The sequence below is a fragment of the Drosophila subobscura genome, chromosome O (genome assembly GCF_008121235.1).
Source record: "Drosophila subobscura isolate 14011-0131.10 chromosome O, UCBerk_Dsub_1.0, whole genome shotgun sequence".
Lineage (NCBI taxonomy): Eukaryota > Metazoa > Arthropoda > Insecta > Diptera > Drosophilidae > Drosophila > Drosophila subobscura.
The window spans coordinates 28203288-28222888 of NC_048533.1; the positions used below are offsets into that span (position 1 = coordinate 28203288).

The window sequence follows — 19601 nt, forward strand, 5'->3', positions numbered from 1 at the left end:
GGCATTTAAAACTTTTGCCGTTGGTATATGTTTTCTTTTGTGCTTGCACCATTTTATTGCGTTTATTTAATTTAGTCGAATGGACGGGTGGGGGCATGAGGCAATAAAAAGAGCATGAAATATTCAGGCAGGCAGCGAGACTGCGAAACTCACCTGTGGCATATAGCCAATTCGAGGTCCGGGCACACCGGAACCACGCGAACCCGGCCGTCCGCCAAGCACCCAAATCTCACCCGAATTTAAGCGACGACGTCCAACGATGCAGCTGAGCAGCGTTGTCTTGCCACAGCCAGAGGCACCCAAAAGGCCATAGCTGCAATGCCAAAAAAGGGGAAAATATTATAGAGAAAATATTTAAAGTGGTTCAAAAATGTATATACGAGCGGGTAATGCACATGGCGCGGGGTAAATAAACATCTAAAAAATATTAGAGAACAAAAAAAAGAGCATCAAGTTGAAAATTATTTATTTGGGATTTAATTTGTACAGACTATAAATATGCATCGCTTTGCTGTTCATAGAAACTTATTTTGAATGGGGAAAAAAATGCGCTTTAATTTGTAAAACTCTCCGTTCTGGTGCCACATGCAAAATACAGCTGAATGTGGCACTGGCAGCACTTGTACGCGCGCGCTGTGTGGAGCCTTCATTTAAGTTTTTGGGGCGACCTATAAAGAGGTTGGCTGCTAGGCCAAAGTCAGGTGCACGATGGGGAGTCTGGGGGCGGGACAAATATTTTAAGCACTCGCAAAACCCACTGGACTCGCAGGCAGCAGCTGCACAAAGGCAGGCACGAGCTCTCAAACGCACACAGACAGCGACAGAGACAGAGACTGGGGCTGTGGCTGAGGCTGGGCCACGGAGGTACAAGGATGAAAAGCATCAGGTGAAAAATCAACTGTGAATAGTTTTGCAAAAATATTCAGGCGCAAAAAGTTTCATTGCGCTGCAGCCAGGGGGGTGGCCAGCCAGCCCCTAGTTCAGGTTCAGGTTGGTGCGGTATGTGCGCCGCTTATCTCATGTGTTTCTCATGTGTGTGTGTGTGTGTGTGTGTGTGTGTGTGTGTGTGGAGGAGCTGTTGCAAAATATATTTAGGGAATGTTTAGCACAGCTTAGCGCGCCAGTCAGCCTGCTCATTCCCCACTAGCAAGCTGCCAGCACACACTGAAAGAAATTTATTCCAATTAATGAGGAAACGTAGCAGAATTTTTGACATTTATTGCTGAAATTGTGTTATTTATTATTATTTTATTTAGTTTATTTGTGTAGAATTTTTCTCTCAGTGCTGCTGCTGCACCGACAACAACCTGCCCCCAAGCTGCCGTATTTTTTATTACGTGCGCAGCGCGCGGGTTTAGAAAATTGTTGGTCTGGCAGTTGAGGTGGTGGGGGTGATGGCGGGGGAGGCTGCCTCTCCAGGCGGTGGCAGCGGAGTCGCGGTTAGAGGTCGGTTAAGGTTGCTGCGGCTGAGAGTATATCTGTGTAACCGTGTGTGCGTGTGTGTGTGTGTGTTTAGTCATGAATAACATGCAGGTCGAAGTGACTGCACTCAGTGTTTGTGTGTATTTGTGTGTGTGTGTGTGTGTGGGGCCACACTTGTTTAAGCCAAAGCAAAAAGCCAAAGGGGTAAATAAAAGCACAGCTCTGCGCTGGCCAGCTTAAGGACACACGAGAGTTGGACACAGGAAGGGCTGGGCTGTGGGTGTGTGTCGGAACAATGGGGCCAGATATGATTAAACTCTGCTCCAAAGCTGAAGCAGCAGTGATAAAACTACACAACTAAAAGCCGATAATTTGTTGGCTTTTATAAAGCGTTTTCAGACCCGGAGCTGTGTGCGCGGCATTTAAATATTTTTTGCTTTAATTAAACGTATTAAATTTCACACAAAAAACTAAATAGAAGCTTATAAAATGTCAAACAAAAAAAGGAACTTAAAACATATAAAATGTCACGGAAAAACTAAATTAAAATTTCTCACAAAAAACTTTATTAAGAATATGTTCAAAATAAATGGCAAATATTATTTATAGGCATATTTTTCAGCTTTTAAAAATATGCTAGCAACGAATAAATAAATGTGTTTAAGTGGAAGAAAAATATTATAAATATAAAAATTAATGCACAAAAGAAATTTCAGCCAGGCGACAATTCAATTTAATTGTTGGTAAATATGCAGCTGGCAGATTGAACATAATTAGCCATAAATTTAATTTTCCATCAAAAAAAAAAAAAAAAAAAAATACGACAGCCAACTTGTCTCCATCACTGCGACATCCTTGAGTATTCCTTTCCCCGGTTTTATGCCACTTTTCCTGTTGGATATGTCCTCGCATTTAGCGGCTGCATTTGCATGCGATTGCATTTTGCATAAACCAAAATGCCGTAAAGCGTTAAATGGCCGTGTGTCGTGTTAGGAAAGGGACCACAAAACATTCCAAGCCACAAATTACCCAACACAGTAGGGTAATACCTGCGCATATTTTAGCTACCTTCCTCTCCTTTTTTTTTGCCAGCGAAAAAAAACAATTCAAACAATAAGCAACGTTGCAGACGTTGACGCTGACGACCCGAGTTGAGGTTGATTTTTAAACCCATTAACCTTTTTTTCCTGCTGCATTTACTCAGCGCTTGATGCATGCCGTGACAGGGGGTGGTGGCGGGGCACCGTGATTGATGATTTGTGTGAGTCAAATGGCTTCTGACATGCGGATTGTAAAACTGCAAAACTGCAGTGAAATATGCGCTAATTAATTGTCATTTGCAGTAACAGGCGGCGGATCATTAAGTTCATATTTGATTTTAAAATTAACATTTTTCCACCATGCTGTGGCTCGCCTGTGTCGCTGACTGTCCCTTTGGTCGGAGGTGTCATTCGGTAATTAAATTTAATGTTTGCTTATTTTCTGCCATGATATATCGACGCGGCGGACCCTGCACTCTCGGACTCTTTGCACAAAACTTTGCACTTGACTTCAACAATTAGTTTTGTGTGTGTACCACCTCTCAGCCCTTACCCCATGCCACCGATGGAGTGAAGTGGAGTGGCGTGGCGTGGCGGGGCGGGGCGGGGCGGTTCTAGTTGTTGTTGCTAAGCAGCAGCGCGTCACAGGCAATTACAGGGGCGGTAATGCGTATTTAATTAACAAGCTTACTTAGTAGTTTTTCCATGGAAAATTTAGCTCATTGTTTGGCCGAAAGCAGCTGGGGGGGTGGGGTTGGGGGAGGGTAAAACTTACTGACATTTAGACACTCAACGAGTCGTTGCCGCCGCCTCATGCTGCAATCTACCGTAGCCTGTAGCCTGTAGCCTGCAGCCGCCTGCCTATTTGCCTGTCCAATTAAACGGTAAACTTTTTCTTATGGCCATTCAATTCCCACACCAAACTGCTCAGCTCTGCCATTCCAAGGATGCTCTCGAAAGTAAAGTTTCTGCTGCTCTGTGTGTGTGGATCTGCAGATCTTGAATGAATCCTTTGTGTGTGTTATGGGGCTCGAAGCTAATTGAATTGTCATCGATTAATTGCGGCCTGTGACTGTGATAGGCTGCTCTTAAATTCAGTCATTTCGTGCGGCAGCAGATGCCAATAACAAACAGGACTCGGAGGCTCAGAGACTCGGAGACTCTGTCAACATTTCATTTCATTATTTGCCTCTAGGAGTAGTCATTTTTGTGCACTTGTGAGCCGGCTGTGTGTTATGGCCAACCTTGCTCTCTCTCTCTCTCTCTCTCTCTCTCTCTCTCTCTCTCTCTCTCTCTCTTACTCTTTCTGTGTTTCGTCAAAAACAATGGCACAACATGGCGTATGCTTGATTTTTTTCAATTAGATACAGACGTACGCAATGCGCATACACAATGTGAGTGGGAAGCAGTGCAGAGTTGGGCAGAAGCAGGGCAGTGGCAGAGCAGAGCCAGAAGCAGAGGCAGAGACAAAGCAGTGCATGACAGAGCAGAGAAGCGGGCAGAGCAAAGCAGTGCAAAGGAGAGCGGAGAGCAGAGGCAGCGGCAGAGCAGTGGACAGAGCAGTAGGCAAGGCAAAGCAGTGCAAAGGAGAGCAGTTGACAGAGCAGAGGCAGAGCAGAAGCAGTGCAAAGCCGAGCAGCGGCAGAGCAGAAGCAGTGCAAAGCAGAGCAGCGGGCAGAGCTGGACAGGGTAAAGCAGAGCAGAGGGTAAAGCATCGGCAGAGGCCAAAGCACAGCAGAGAACAATCAAACTCATAAAACTCAGACGGCTCTCGGGGTCTATGGGAATGTATGCTAATAATTAAAATTTGCCTGGGACCAAAGATAAGTCCCAAAGACACAGCAGCCACACACACAGACACACAGAGTGGGAGAAACAGAATGAAAAGTTATGAACTATGGAGTTTTTGGAGTGACTACTGGACTGGTCCACTTACACTCGACTGCCAGCCGCCAGTGCCACAGCTCCCCATGTACGTGCCAGCACTTGACCCAAGCAGTTGCAACAGTCATAACAATGACTGGATGCTGTTGTTGCCACCCCCTCCACCCTCTCCCCGAGCTGTCCATTTTAATTTTGCAGCTTGTGTAAATAATTTAAACAATTTCATGTGCCGTCCAACAGGAATGCGAGAAGCAGCAGAGAAATGTTTGGTTATTATTTGTTGCCAACCTTTTGCCTATCACTTTGCGGTTGCCTTCTTTCTTCTCTCTTCTCTCTTGTCTCTTGTCTCTTTTTTTTTTTTTTGGTATGCTTTCAACCAAATATTTTTGCTGGCCAAGTTAACTCGAGTCCTGGCCAGGGCTTGTGCCATGGAAAAACAAATGCAAACAATAACATGTTGTCCTGCCGCTGCTGATCTTTTACGGCAGAGTTGAGATTGCAACCTCCTCTTCCCGCTCCTCGTTGGCTTCGCTTTCTGTGGCTGCTGCTTGAAGAAGACCTTTCCTTTCACCCTTGTGGCTGCATTCGTGTTCAGTCCAGTCCAGTTCAGTTCAGTCAGTTTTTGGTTTTGTTTTTGGTCTGCCTGCCTGCCTCTCTCTCTGTCTCTCTGTTTGTTTGTCTGGCAGCGTGTCTGTTGCATATCAGTGTCCCAGAGCATTTCCCTTGCTGCCTGTAATCTAAACAATTTATACCCCCTGCTCCCCCTGCTCCCCCTGCTCCCCCTGCTCCACTCATGTTTTTGTATTCCAATATTTAGTTTCTCTTTCGTTTGCTTTTCGTTTGCCTGCATGTTAATCAACTTTTGCTGTGGCCCCAACAATTGCTTATTAAATGGCAGAAATCAAACGAAGTAAACTCTTTTTTGGGGTGGAGACTGGAGGCGGTTTTTATGGGGTGGCGACTGTGCGCTGTCTGGCTGGCTATTTTGGTTAAATATTTGACTGCTGGACAGCTTTTAAAACAATTTTTGCGCTGCTGCCTTTGCTCTATTTGCTTCGTTAACCGCACATGCAGACCGACAAAAAATATAGAAAAAATATAAAGAAAAATCCGAAAAAACTTTTGTTTGACCGTCCGGCCATAATGCTAAACTTTCTTGCGCTTGATTCCCATTTCTTCTCTTTTTTGTGCTCGGTTTTTTTTTTGTCAAATGCAGAGCAAACCAATTACAAAATTCACAACCACAGCCGGAGAACAAACAAAAGTGGGCCATGGACGGAGGCACCCCCTGAGTGTCCTGAGTGCCCCACACAGAAACAAAGTTTAGCTTTGCAAACAATTGCAATTTATTAAGCCAAGAGCCGAGGCGAAGCGCAAACAATGTTCGTGTTCGTGTGGCTGGGCGTCTGCTGCTGCTGCTGTCCGTGTCCGTGTCCGTGCCGTGTCCGTGCCGTGTCGTGTCCGTCTGCTGCTGACCGTGTCCGTGTGGCTGGGAGTCTGCTGTCTTGCAGCATAATTAAAAGTAAGTTCAATGCGCTGCAGCCCGGACAGAGACAGAGCGCGCCCTCGAGTGCAGTTCAGAGATGAGCAGAAGGATGTGCCAGGAGGAGAAGTAAAATTTGCAAATATTTGCAAACTCAATTACCCCAAAAGAATATGCAATTTAGAAGTAAGTAATTCGAAAACAAATCTGTAATTGCATTATGCCACAGAAAGCAACCAATGACCTGTCGCCGTCACTCATGCGAGGCGGTGCACCCGCTCTACCCTCACTTACTATGCATCGCAGCACTTGCAACTTGTAATTATGTTGCAATAAGTTGGTCCAGAATCGATGCTTTTGTTCGAGCGGCGCTGGGTTACAAATATGTGAGTTGGCACTGCCAATCGGGGAGGGAGCGGTAAAGGAGATAGAAATGGAAGCAGACACAGCGACAGCTAAACAATGGGGCCACTGATTAGTTGTGAATTTACTGCTGATTAAGACGCTTTTTAAAAGGAATTTCCAAGCCCACAAACTGAACTTTTACTCCACGAACTTTTGCGCTGTCCATTGAGGAGCCGCTCTGTGTGTGGCTCTCTGTGTGTCTCTATCTCGTGTGCTGTTTGCTGGTGTTTGTTTGCTTGCAAAACTTTTCGTTGAATTGGCAGTTTATGAAAAATTCAAGGACAGGCATTAATTCTCAGCGCTCAACTTCTCATCCATCCATATAAATTAGGAGGAAATAAACGAGACACGAGTACACAAACACATTGAAAAGTCAGCACTAAAAAAGGAGAGCAAACAAATCAAGAACGCTGAGCGGGCGCTGTGTGGCACGTGTGGACAGTGCTCAACCGGATGCCAAGTTGTTTTCTTGCCGCTCCATATTATAATTTATATGTTTAATCCCTTTAAAAACTCTGCACATTAATTGCTGCATTTTTTTCATCACGGCGCAGCCCTTTAAATCTGCCATTTTTTTTCCATATTTTTGTGGACTCAATTTATTATCTAATTATGCGCACTTGCCGTCACACTTTATTGTCTGCATATCACGCGCTAGTCGGACTCTTATTTAATCTGATTTTATTTGGAATGTGTTGCCCACTTAATTATAATTTAGCGTTTGTTTTTCCATTGTACTCTGCCGTCAGGCTTTCGGTGCTGTACAAATATTTAGACATTTTGATTTGGGCAAAATGTTAAAATGTTATTTAACGTTACGTAAAATCACAGAGCGACACAGACATTTGTTGTTAACAGGCCATTTGTTTGCAGGGCTCGACGAAATCACGACAATGCAGCAGCAGCGGCGGCAGTGAATCAACACAAAATCAGCTGAGAGAACAAATTGCAGAGAACACGCAGGCGGCACCCACCCACAGATACAGATACAGATAGAGCTGGGAGCTGCATCGGTCAATTACAGTTTTGTGATGCTGTTTGTGGCACTGTTGCTGTCCCTCCATTGATGGGCTAAACGGTTGGTTGTGCTGCGTCCTTCATGGGGGTTGTATACCCCTACTATTACCTCTACGCCTGCCCCCATTTGTGCCCCTTAGCTCCCACCCGTGCTCCCACCTATTTATTTAAATTTATCGCATTGCAATTTTTGGTTTGCGTGCGTGCGCCGCGATTCGAAATGAATTGGGAAAATTCCCATGCAATTTTTTGGGCACGTAAATATACAACTACATGTGTGTAGTTACGTGTACGTGTAATTAACAATTTAGCGATTTGCCATGGCAGCCATTTTGCGATAGAACAAATTGCACAGCAAGGCGTATACGTAATGCACGTCTATTGCACCTTTTTTGTGTATATAAAATAAATACTCAAATTAATGCAAATTCAGTTTTGATGCACATAATTTTGTTTTAATGGAAATTGTTCCCTACTTGAACGTAATTTGCGCTGCAATAAAGAGAAAGAGGGTGGCGAGGAGAGGGGTTAGGGGTTAGGGGCTTGCCTGAGGCGCTGCAGCATATAAATAAAAGGTGCTGGCGAACGTAATTAAATTGCTTATTCGCTTATTCTGCCATTTATGGCTGCAACTGCCATTTATGCGATATTTCTAGCGGAAGTGTGGCAGCAGCAGAAAGGTCAACGAAAGGACTGCCCGCAGCTATGCGACGGCAGCGGGCCCCCAGTATGTGGCATACAGGAAGGCGGTTCATAAGAAGCTGCGGCAGCTAGTTAAATGAGTGGCAGGTCTGCAACGACTGAGTGTTTGCCCCTGCAAATGTTGAGGCATTTCAATCACTAAATGTCGCCACAATTCGGAGGCATTTTCTGTGCATTTATTTCCTTTTTTCCACAACAAATTCCATGCCCAATGCAGCGCATAAAATATGGCACAAGGTGATTTATGCATTATTTGTGTGACTTTATGGGGAAGGGAAAACTATGTTGCTGCAGCGGATGCAGGGCGCAGGCTTTGACGGATTTTATTGTGCAATGGATATGGGAAGGGGTGCAGGGTGGGGGTTGGGGTAAGCTTCACCTGTGGGTCGGGTCTCCGCTTGGGTAAGGCAATGCTGAACTTATTAAATGCGCACACTCCGTTTTAATTACTCACACATAAAGGATGCACACATGTGAGCTGCTAATTGCGGACACACACACACACACACACACACACATGCACATGCACATGCAAGCCGTGCACAATTTTAATGCGCACTTCCGTTTCCGCTGTGATGCCTGCGGCATAGTTTATTTTTATAACCCCCTGCCTCCATTTGCGGTGCGTAATTGTTAATTTTCAACTGAAATGAGAGACGACTCCACCGGCTGACTGACAGACTAATTGACTGACTGAAAGAGTGAGTGATTGAGTGATTGAGTGACTGAGTGACTCACCAACCGACTGATGCATTGGCAGCCTGCCAGCAGCTGCTCTGCTGACATTTTTGCATTGTAAAATTGCGAGTAAAATTTCAAGTGCATGAGGAAAGTGCAGCTTAAGCAAATGAAGCGTAAAATCACAGACCAAAACTGACAGACAGCAAATGGGCAAACAGAAAACCAAAGAAAAAACACTGAACTGAGCGCAGATTCGTGCAATTATTTAAACATTGCCGCAGCCGTGGCTTAAGCAAATGGAAATCGTCTCCGTCGCAGTCGCCTAATTGCGGCCAACACTCAAATGTTCGAGCAGGAGCAGGAGCAGGACCCGCATCCGCATTCGCACAAAAGTCGTTTCATTTGTGGATAATTGCTGCTTGAATTTCAATTCGAATCAACCTTAAACTCCCGTCTCCCTTCGTTATCCCGCCTGCACTTGTCACTGGGCTGCCATGCAAATTGAATTTCCGCAGCGCAAACGAAAATGGGGCTACAGCCGCCAAGGAGATATCCTTTTGCAGCTTGAATGGGGGAATAAAATGACTGTAACTGGCTTATTATTTCACACACACACACACACACTGGCATCCATTCGCGGAGAGTATCAAATTCACTTGAAAGCGAAACGAAAAGCCTTTGAATTGGATTCCTCCCGCTGCTGCTGCTGCTGCTGCTCCTCCACTCAAATTTAGTAACTTTGAAACACACACTTCGAGGCATTGAATGCCTTTGTTTCTTAGCCACAAAAGGCAAGGAAAGTTCTTGGATTTGCCACTCGATTCCCAGTGAGTTTCAGCCTCTCCTTTTGTCTCAAAATTGTTCACGAATTAAATTCCAAACCTCTAGCTGTAGTCCCCAAACTCTCTCTCCCAGCAAGTGTATGCGCAAAATTAACATTTTACCTCTTGGCCAGCACTAATTTTCTATGCCACTTAACGGGGGGGCAGAGTGGGGGAGCGAGGGTGCCGGTGCGGGTGTGGGCGCTGCCAAATGAAGTCCAACATCGTTGTTTGCCTTCCGGCGACCAGCACTTCTGCCGCCTTCTTGCAATCAATTAATTATTGTTTTACGCCGCTTTCAATCCTTCAAAAGAGCCCAAGAAGGAGCCCCAGAGGAAGGAGCCAGCCCCACTGCCAGTGTCCTTAGGCCAGCCAAAGCGAAGGCAAAAACCAAAGCAAAATGGACGCATACTTTACAATTAATTTGCCATTACTGCTGGCTCTAGAGCGGGGCTAGAGGACAGCACTGGCTGCCATTTTTAATCGATTTTCATTACAGCCTCGTTGGGTTCCCACCGTCTGCTAGCTGCGCCTCCGCTCGTCACTCACTTGACGCCTCAATTGGCCTCGTCTAAATGGGCAAACAAACTCTCGACGTGGCGGGCATCTTCGTCTACAGCCACAGCAAACGGAGATGGTTCTCCGCGCTGTACTTGGTCCCTGCTGCTGTCCCTTGGTTCCTGTTTAGCTCCGCCCTGCCCTTGGTCTCTGGTTGCCTAATTTGACTAATAAGCTGGCCATTGCAGCGGCTGTTGAACTTCCGTTGGGTTTGGGCAAGGGCAGCAATGCCAATGGGCAGCAGTCGGAGAGGCTTGCGCGGCCTTCAGCCACTTTTGGCAATTATATGCCAAAAAACAGTTCAGCGGCTCGCCATTTCCTTCTCTTCTCTATATTTTTTGGTGTGCCTTTCCTTATTGGTTAATCATTTGCCGTAAAGATTTTAATTTCCGCTTTTTAATACGGAAGGGCCGGGCCGCCTGTCTATCGTTGTGGTTTGGGCGTTTAATCCTTAGTCGCTGCCGCTCTCTGTTTGCCTTTTGAATATTTTTGCAGCATTAATGCGCAGCTGTAATTGGTTTGCTGTCGGTCAGGCTTAAGCAAAGGGTTTCAATCTCTCAGTTTGTGTCTGCCTTCCATTTATTATATTAATTTTGCCTGCGACAAAGTCACAACCAAAGACTGATATGAGGGCCATGAGGTAGGAGCGGGGCTAAACGATTTGACTTCGGCCACTTGAACTTCAACTAAGGCCAGGCGCAAGTATCGAATATTCAGTGTGTGCCCCAGGGGCGTGTGTGTGTTGGGGTTTGCCTTTGTGTTTGTGTTGGATAAATCGCAGGCACACACGCAAATCGGAGAACAAATGGAAGTCCGGGGGGCGGCAGCCATCGACGGGGCAAACTCTTGCCATTGAAAGGCATTCAATAATAATTTACTAATGCCGCGCTGGCAGGGAGCTCTCAACAAATCACAACAGCAATGCGTCCACACTGGAATAATTTCAGTCATTTCCACAGATATACAAATGACACTGATTACTTTTCCTACCCGCCAGCCCGGACAGTTTCTTGCGCAAATAAAGTTTCATTCTGGCAGGGGCGTGTCCCCGGCGTCATCAGAAATATATCTACACCTAAATACTGGCACTCAAACTCAATTGATTGGCGGGTTAATGTCCAGGGGGGGCACAATACTTTAGACGAGTCCGAGTCCGAGTTCGAGTGCTCCGAGTGCATGCATTAAATGTGGCTTGGCTTGTGCATAAATCGAGGCGTAATTAGTGGCTAATGCGTTTGATATTGACCTCAAATAAATACGTACTGGCACAACGAAGGCAATTGCCAAGGCTACCCCGCTGCGGGCCATTTCGAGTGCAGTTTCAAGTTTTTGCTAGCTGTTGAGTGTGTGTAATTAATAAAGCCAGCAATGAGGATAAAGATGCAGCTACAGATGCAGGCAGAGATGTAAATACAGATGGAGATTGAGATGCAAACACAGCTACAGACAGCAGCACTGATGGGCTACTAATTGGTTGCCTGGCTTGTAATAATAATAAACACTGCAACAAAATATCTCTAGCAATCAAGCAAGCAAAAACTTCCACAACTTTCCATAGAGCAGTGTTTTCCGCTCAGTGTTTTTGCTTCCCTACGAGTCCTGTGTCTCTGCCATTGTTAATTGTGCCCGTCATATGCATCCTCAATCCAGCCACCCGCTCCTCATTTGTGTGTGTGGTTAATAGCCCATAATTTGTGCAGTTCTTTCAGAGCCTGACTCAGCCATTCACTCACTCGATTCACTGCGCGCTGCTTGACTTGACTTTGAGTGTGAGTATTCATTACGCAGAGAGGCAGTCAAGGGCTGTAATTGATATGTGAAGCGGGAGAGAGAGAGAAATAAAGACTAAGGGAGGGAGGGAGAAAGAGTGTGAGAGCGAGAGTGAAAGACAATTAATGGCAGGCCTTGCCATGATACGTATACGTAATGTAGCCACAAAATAATTATAACCATATTAAAGTGCTCCACAAAATGGTCAACACTTAGGCTCAACCTCTGGCCCTGGCCCTGGCTCTGTCCCCGGCCCTGACTTTGGCTTGAATAATTCAATAACAATTTACAATCAATTAAAGTGACTCGCAAAAGATTAAAAATCTCAGCCAACATTTATTGCGTGTGAGGCGGAATGTGTGTGCTGTGTGTGTGCGGTGTGTGTGGCCCTGTCTGAACTCAATTTAGCGTTACTCTTGGTCCATTAATTTGCCATTTTCATGTTAGGTGCAATAAAGTGCAAAACGGGAACAAAGGCGGCAGGCAGCAGCCCACACACAGAGGGAGAGGGAGAGGGAGAGAAGAGCCCCACCAAAAGTCGACACCATCAAGGACCCAGAAAAAAGGGTCACTTCCAGTCGACAGGAAAGGCGCACCATGCCACAGCACAGCACAGCACAGCACAAAGCCCTGTCTCGGCCCGAGGACCCCTCTCAACGACCAATTACAACTAAACAGCTTTAATTTAATTTGAGCCCGAGCCCGAGCTCCGCTCCATTCGGGCCTACCCACAGTCCAGGCCCTTCCGCCCAACTCTTCTCCTCAGTTTGCTGGCGCTGCCTCTGCTGGCCGAGAACAATGGCGCGGATGTAATGTTCGCATTATGCTCGTTCACAAATTGTAAGCAGCCATTATGTTTCTTCATGTTGGCCATGTTGGCCATGTTTCCCCCCCCAGCCAGCCAGCCAGCCAGCCAGAGCCTCTGCTTCTCCCCTGTGTTTTGCCGCCGCATTGTAAGGCCCGAGGACCAGGGGCAAGAGCGAACCTGAAACCGAAACCCCGCCCTAACATCAGGCTCTAGATTTGCCGTGTTTTCCATTGTTCCAGTCGGACTACTGCCGGGCTGCTGCTCCTTGTACCCTGCCCCCTGTCTCTCTCTCCCCCTGGACTCTGACTCTCTGTCGTATGTCAAAATAATGGTGGCAATGGGCAGTCATTGCGTTTTGTTTGGCACTGCCCCCTGGCCGGGAGCAATATCTCTCACCTGGAGGTGGGTCTACTCCTGTAAGACAAACAGGAACCCAAAACATTTTCCAACATTACTTAGGCCGTGTCGCAAAGCTAAAGAGTTGCCAAAAATATATGAGTTCATGGCCAGAAAGTGTCATAGTTGCTTTAGGAATTGCATTTGGAGTCTTAGAGTTGATGAATGGCCATCAAAAGTGATTATGCATTGGGGAATATTTCAATTAAACTGCAGGGATATAAACCAGAAAGAATTAGGCAGCTCTTTTGATTAGTTCTGTCAACTGCAAGCCACTCTACCAGCCACGACGATTGCCCCTCCTCTGAGCATTTCCACACACAATTTTTCAATAGCTTACCCGAAACGCTCAACGCTCATCAAAGGGTTAACTCCCTTTGAGTGCTTTTCATTTGGTTGCAACAACTTTTCAATTTAGTTCATCTACACATCAAATAATAATAGAGCAGACCACAAGACAGACAGACAGACAGACAGATTTTGGCAATCATTTGTAGCCAGAGACACGAGCCGCACAGCCTACACTTTGCGGTCAAGAGCAACAAGTGGAGCCAGGGCCAAGATTTAGGGCCCCAAAGAAGTTTGAAAACAGAAATGTGGTTGTCGGGGTCACTGCAAATAAAATAGTTAATGACACACGCACAAGCCATGGACAATTAAGTTGATCAATTTACCCTACAAAATTCCACATTAAAGGCAACAATTTTGCGTCTGAGTAATTGAGTGTGTGGCGAAGCAGGAGCGAAGCAGTGGCAGGTGTGGGCCTTGCGGATTACGAAATCATCAGCAAATGATTACGCAGCTCAGTGATTAGACCCAAGTTCAATTCAATTGAAAATTCGATAATCGAGGGAAAGCCACAGCCAACTCTAGACCCATTGGTTGAGCACTAATTAGACGCTCTTAAAATGCAATTAAATGAGGGAAGTTAAGTGTTGAAATTGAGTAGAAAAGTGCCAGGCAATAAAGGTAGAAGTCAAGGTGGATGGGCAGATTTGAGGCAGGAAATAAAAGAAGAACATTTCGAGGCTTAAACTAGGAGCAGAAAATTCGAGGCACTAAATTAAGAGCAGAATTTCCGAGGCTTAAACTAGGAGAGACCTCAACTTAGAGCTTAAAAATCGAGGCTTAAAGTAAGTGAAGAAAACTCGAGGCTTAAACTAGAAGCAAAAAAATCGAGGCAGCTACTAGGAGCACAATTTTCCACTGCCTTCGTGTATTTCTTTCATTTTTTATTTGCCTGCCATGTGCACAAAACATATTTTTGGCGCAAAATTCAATTGAAATCGAACCCGGAACGCCACGCATGAGTTTTCAATCCACGCAAATCAAACGCACTCACACGCTGAGGGTCATAAATTCTGTGCTGGCTGCAGAGAGACCAGCAACCGCGTAATTTCAGCGCTTTATTTATGCATCAAATGGCGTGATTTATATGCCAACACAAACACTCTCAGCGGCAGACCACAAAACACATCACTTCAAGTGTTCATTGTTGTCTTCCACACTTGTCTTGTTTGGGCACAGGCCAGAGCCTATACATTCATACATGTTTGAATATATCTACCAAAAAATACAACTATAATTCATTGTAAATAAAGCAAAGAAAAACACACAATTATTTATCACAGCGCAGACAGACATCAGCCAGTGATGCCCAGCGGCTCACTACCAGAAACATCGAGCAGGAGCTGCTCCCACACACACAAAGAAAATTCAACAAAACAAATGTCAGTCAGCAGACAACGGACAGTGGAGAGGGGACAGTGGACAGTGGACAGGGGTACGTGTCGCGCCTACCAAAAGCGGCTCAAAGTTTCAGGGCGACAACAAAAACACAAATCTTCTCGGGTACTTTTTTTATTATTTCTTTTTTTTGGTGTTTGTTTGGCTGAGGAGAACTCTGGGTGGACTCTATGCTTGGCTTTGGTTGGACTCTCTTTTTGGCTTTGGTTCTGGGACACTGCTGACAGCACAGGGGGGACGGGGGGACTGGGCAAGTGAGTTGGAGCTGACACTCCGTCGGACTGGTGCTGGTGCTGGTGCTGTTGGCCTGGAGTTCCGTCTCTGGGCGACATATTTCGTGCTAAATCTTCTTGTTCACACTAACGCGTTTGCTGACAGTTTTTTCTTGCTTCATTTTTGTGTGTGTTTGTTGTTGCTTTTTCACAGATTTCAAGTGTGACAGTCAGTCCGTCAAGCAGGCAGGCAGGCAGCCGGCTGGCTGGGGTGTCGTCGTGTCGGTGTGAAATATCTCGGTAAATGACCAAAACAAACACCCACATAGCAGCAGGCCCAAGCACTTGCTAAATCGTACTTTGCATCAGGGTCACACTGTTCCGGTTGCCCCACTGCACAGCGAACGATCTGGCAACTCCAACGATCACGCAAGTGGTTTATGTCTTGGCTATAAACTGGTTTTGCGGCTCTCAATGGATGCTGCGAGATGTTCGTTTGTTCGGACTGCTGCTGTTAATTTGGCAGTTTTTCAAGCGCCGCTGACATTGACCCAGTTAACGTCTGACGCTCCAACGTCTTTTGCTGCCTCATTTGCCGCCGCCACGATCGGCACAATGCTCGTAAATGTTGAGTGCTAATTGCGGTCACTAACATTTTGGCGGCCATTCACACAGCAAACAAAACAATAGCAGCCATAGCAACAATAACAATAACAACAGCAGCAGCAGCAGAGACTTGATTCATCTTTGGAAAATGCATTTGCATTTCGTTGAGAGCAGCCTCCACTGACCCCAAGCCGAAGCCACAACCAAACAACCTGCCAGCCCAGCCCCAGCCCCAGCCCATCGACCACATTTGCATATTCGATTTTGGATTTGTGTTGCGCTCCTCATGGTATGCGTGCTGCTGCCTAGCCCACGTTAGTTTTGAATCATTTAACATTTTGACTCTAATGCGCTTATGCGTAGAAAGTGCAACTCATCTCTAATTAGACGAAATGTGTGCATATCACAGCAGCTACTCCTGCATATTCCACAACTCAACTCATATGCCAAGGCTAACTATAATTTTTTTTTGGTTCATTATGGAAGCTCTGCGGATATGGAAACAATTTTAGTCGAAGCTTAGGAAGTATTTTCACTGGTGGAAAATAAGAGAACAAAAATGTTTTGGCACTGGATTATTTGGTGCTACGAGTTTTGGCTATGAACTGAGAATTTATTAACAATTTTGACAAACTATTTTCTGCTAAATGTAGATGAGTTGTGCCTGAAATGGTATTTTTTCTATTATTTCTGGATATTTGTGCATATTTATGTGTCTTGTTGTTATCTCCAATTCGGAGCCAAGTCATTATTATGGAGACAAATGGAATTTGATTTGTAGTTGGGGCATATCCAAGAGTGGATAAAAATTAAAAATTAATATGGAAATTCAACAACAGACAATCGGAAAATGCGTTTTTTAAATCCGATTTTTAAGTTTACTAATATTTTTGATCAATTCTTTTTAATTTCTGAATATTGTGTGGTTTATATCTAGCTTTTTCCACTAATTCGTAGCGTATTCATTTGCATATTTCAAAAATATATTTGATTGGTAGATGGGGTAGATCTTTTATACAATTTCGAACATAGAAATAAAGAGGGAAATTCGAAGACTGAAACTCCGAAACTAAATTTTCATAATTTATAACCTTTTTAATATAATTCAAATATTATACAAATATTTTTCATTCATTTTTAATAATATTCAAATATTTTTGATAAAGTGAAAATAAATTGCTTTTTAATTTGTCAGCAAAGGTTTGGAATAAAGAAGTTAAAATGGTTATTCGAAGACAGAAAACTCCACAAGAAAACTGACATAAATTTCAGTATTTTTAAATTTGTTGACATTTTTTTTATATTATTATCAAATGGGTTGAAAATTGGGAAAATAAATTGATTTTTAATTGAGGAACTTTCTGTTTCAAAAAATACTTCCAAAACTCCTAAACACACACTTAACGTTGGAATGCTTTTCTCTCTAATTTGTATGAATTTGTGTACTCACATGGAGCCCTTGGGCACTGTCATGTTCAGGCCATCCAGCACGACATTGGGATTCTTGGTGCTGCCGTACATTTTATGGGCACGCCTCACACACACCGCCTGCTGGCGTCGCGTCGCCAGTGTCGAGGGCTGAGACATGAAGAGCCGGCGACGGGCCGCCAAATCCAGATCACTGTTGGCCGTTGTCGCTGCTGCTGTTGGCGCCGCTGGCGGCACACCATCGGCTGCTGCATCCATGTCGTAGTGGCAGTCTGCAAAAAATATCATAGTGCATAAATCGATATTAGTATTGTATATGGGGTTTGGACATGGCGCAAAATTGAAATAAAAGAATCTCAAATTGGCACACAATGCGCTGGCTCTGGCTCTGGCACTGGCACTGGCTTTGGCGCTGTCGCTGACGCTGGCTGTGTCATTGTTAGTCATTGTATTTGGCGTTGCTGTTGTGCATTGACAAGGAATGTGCATATCGATGGTGATGGCAACTAGCGTGGCATGTGTGCAGCTCTACATTTTATAGTTTATTTAAGGGGTACTTGCAGTTCCTCATAGAGGTTGTCGGGGGTTCGAAATAGTTGCAGCTGAGCTGCTAATTGATTGAGCTGATAAATTCAGCAAGAAAAGCGGCAGAGAAAGTCTCCTAAATATATAATTTTTGAAGCTTGATTTTCGCAGCTTCTCCAACACAATTTAGTGTGTAAATTTCTGCTGCACTCCATGCATATTTTCCAGCTGTCTGTCTTGCCCAATGCTTGTTTATTGCTGCCTGTCTGTCTATCGCCTCCAATGCCCGCTGCACTTCTAACCTTTGTCCACCCCAATCCCGCTCCGCTTTTAACCTTTGTCGCCCCTTCGTTGTTGCTGGCTATTTTAGCCAGTGTCGTCGTTGTTGCTGCTGCTGCTGCAGTTGTTTCACAGTTGATTAAACCAATTTTTGTATATCGTCAAGGCAGGACCCGATCCGTACCGGTCAGCTTTAGCTTTAGCTTTAGCCTCGTGATGGATATTGCTGTCATGTAGATTTCGGGCCACGCCTCGATGTTGTTGTTGGTCCTGCTGCTGCTGCTGCTGCTGTTCCTCCTCCTGCTGGCTGTTGCCAATTTTTGGCTCGAACGAAATCAAATTTTGAAAATGGCTTCGCTTGTCGCCAGAGACCCCGCACGATGCTATCTCTCTCTCTCTCTCTCTCGCTATCGATAACCCCATGCATAAAGGGTCCTGTGTCCAGTATCCTCTCTGCACTAACTGCCATTTGGCCCCTGTGCTTCAGTGGCATTTGCCAGTTAACGACAATTTGGCCAAGTGCTTTGGTAGTTGCTTTTTATTTTCGTTTTCATTTTCGTTTTCATTTGAAATTGACATTTTGCTAATCGAAAATGCAGCAAACAATTTCGAGGGGGGGAATAGAAGCAAAAGTTTTGCAATTATTTTGGATGCCGCAACAAAAAAAAAAGGAGAAAAAGGAGAAACTGAAACAAAAATCCAGCCCCGATTTATTGATTTACTTCGCACTAACAATGGGCCCGGTTCCCCGTAACAAATAAATAAAAATAAGCATGTAAAAACACAACAAACTAAGTAACGGAAACAACAACTGACGGGAGACGGGCGACGGGCGACGGGAGACGGGCGGGATGTGGCTTCCAGAGTTCTCTTTGGGCATTGAGAATGGGTTTCGGGTTTGAGTTTGGGTTTGGGTTTTGGTGTTTTTGGTTTCAGTTTCGGTTTGGGTTTGTGTTGCTGCTGCTGCTGTTGTGTTTAGTTTTTTGGTTCGTTTTTGGAGCGACTCCGGGCTGCAAGAAGTAAACTTTCTTGATAAATGACTTCAATGTAATTAATTTCTGCTCAGTTCAGGCCCCAGACAATGGCCCTGGCACGGGGCACGAGTCCTGCTACTGGTACGGGGTTGGGTTGGGTTGGCTTGGGGCACGGATTGGTGTTTCGGTTTGCTTCTGCTGCTGTTCTGTGGCAGGCAGCTCATGAGCTATGTCTTGGCAGCGGCAAATGCTGTCATTGCTAATGTCCTGCCCCCAGTATTTCAATTAAGAATTATTGTTCGAAGATGTAAGCAGCCAGCAGAGCAATCTTCATTGCACTTTCCCCAGCCAGCCAACAATGGCTGTCAGCTGGCCATGTGCCTCGGCAGATTATAACTGAATTAGTGTCAGGCAAAAGCACTGCAATTGAGTGGCAACAAAAGGCAAGGACTCTCTCTCTCTCTCTCTCACTTATGGCATCCCTATACGACGACCTTGGGTCAAGCGTTGACTCAATTTTGTTGTTAATTAACTTATTTTGAAGGCAATTAATATGCACAGCACGGCGCTGACCCAGAGGAATGAATCTTGGCCACTGATTAAAACTTTATGCGGTAGCAGCCGCAACAATCTAATCAAAGAAATGCTCAAAACTAAGTCCAGCAGAAGATAGATCTTTGCAGCAGAACAAACAACAAATAAATAAATAAAAGGTGCAGCCATTCCAGCTTTAAATGTAATCAAAATTTGGGAACCGAAAGGGAAAACTCTTCTCCCAAAACCTTTGCCAAAAAATCTTTAAACTTGTGTCTCCCTCTCTCTGCCCCTCTCTGGGCCATGAGGT

General features: G+C 45.1%; 1 protein-coding gene across 3 annotated transcripts in view; it reads right to left on the bottom strand.

The window, feature by feature from the left end:
- LOC117897276 (ABC transporter G family member 20) overlaps positions 1–19601 on the bottom strand; it is a 66037-nt gene that overhangs the window by 35608 nt on the left and 10828 nt on the right. For all 3 annotated transcript variants that reach the window (XM_034806006.1, XM_034806005.1, XM_034806007.1), the window contains exons 2-3: positions 17002–17251; positions 154–313 (exon numbers count right to left, since the gene is read on the bottom strand). In XM_034806006.1, the coding sequence (XP_034661897.1) occupies positions 154–313; positions 17002–17237 (396 nt within the window). In that variant the 5' untranslated portion in view covers positions 17238–17251. The remainder of the gene's footprint in view (positions 1–153; positions 314–17001; positions 17252–19601) is intronic.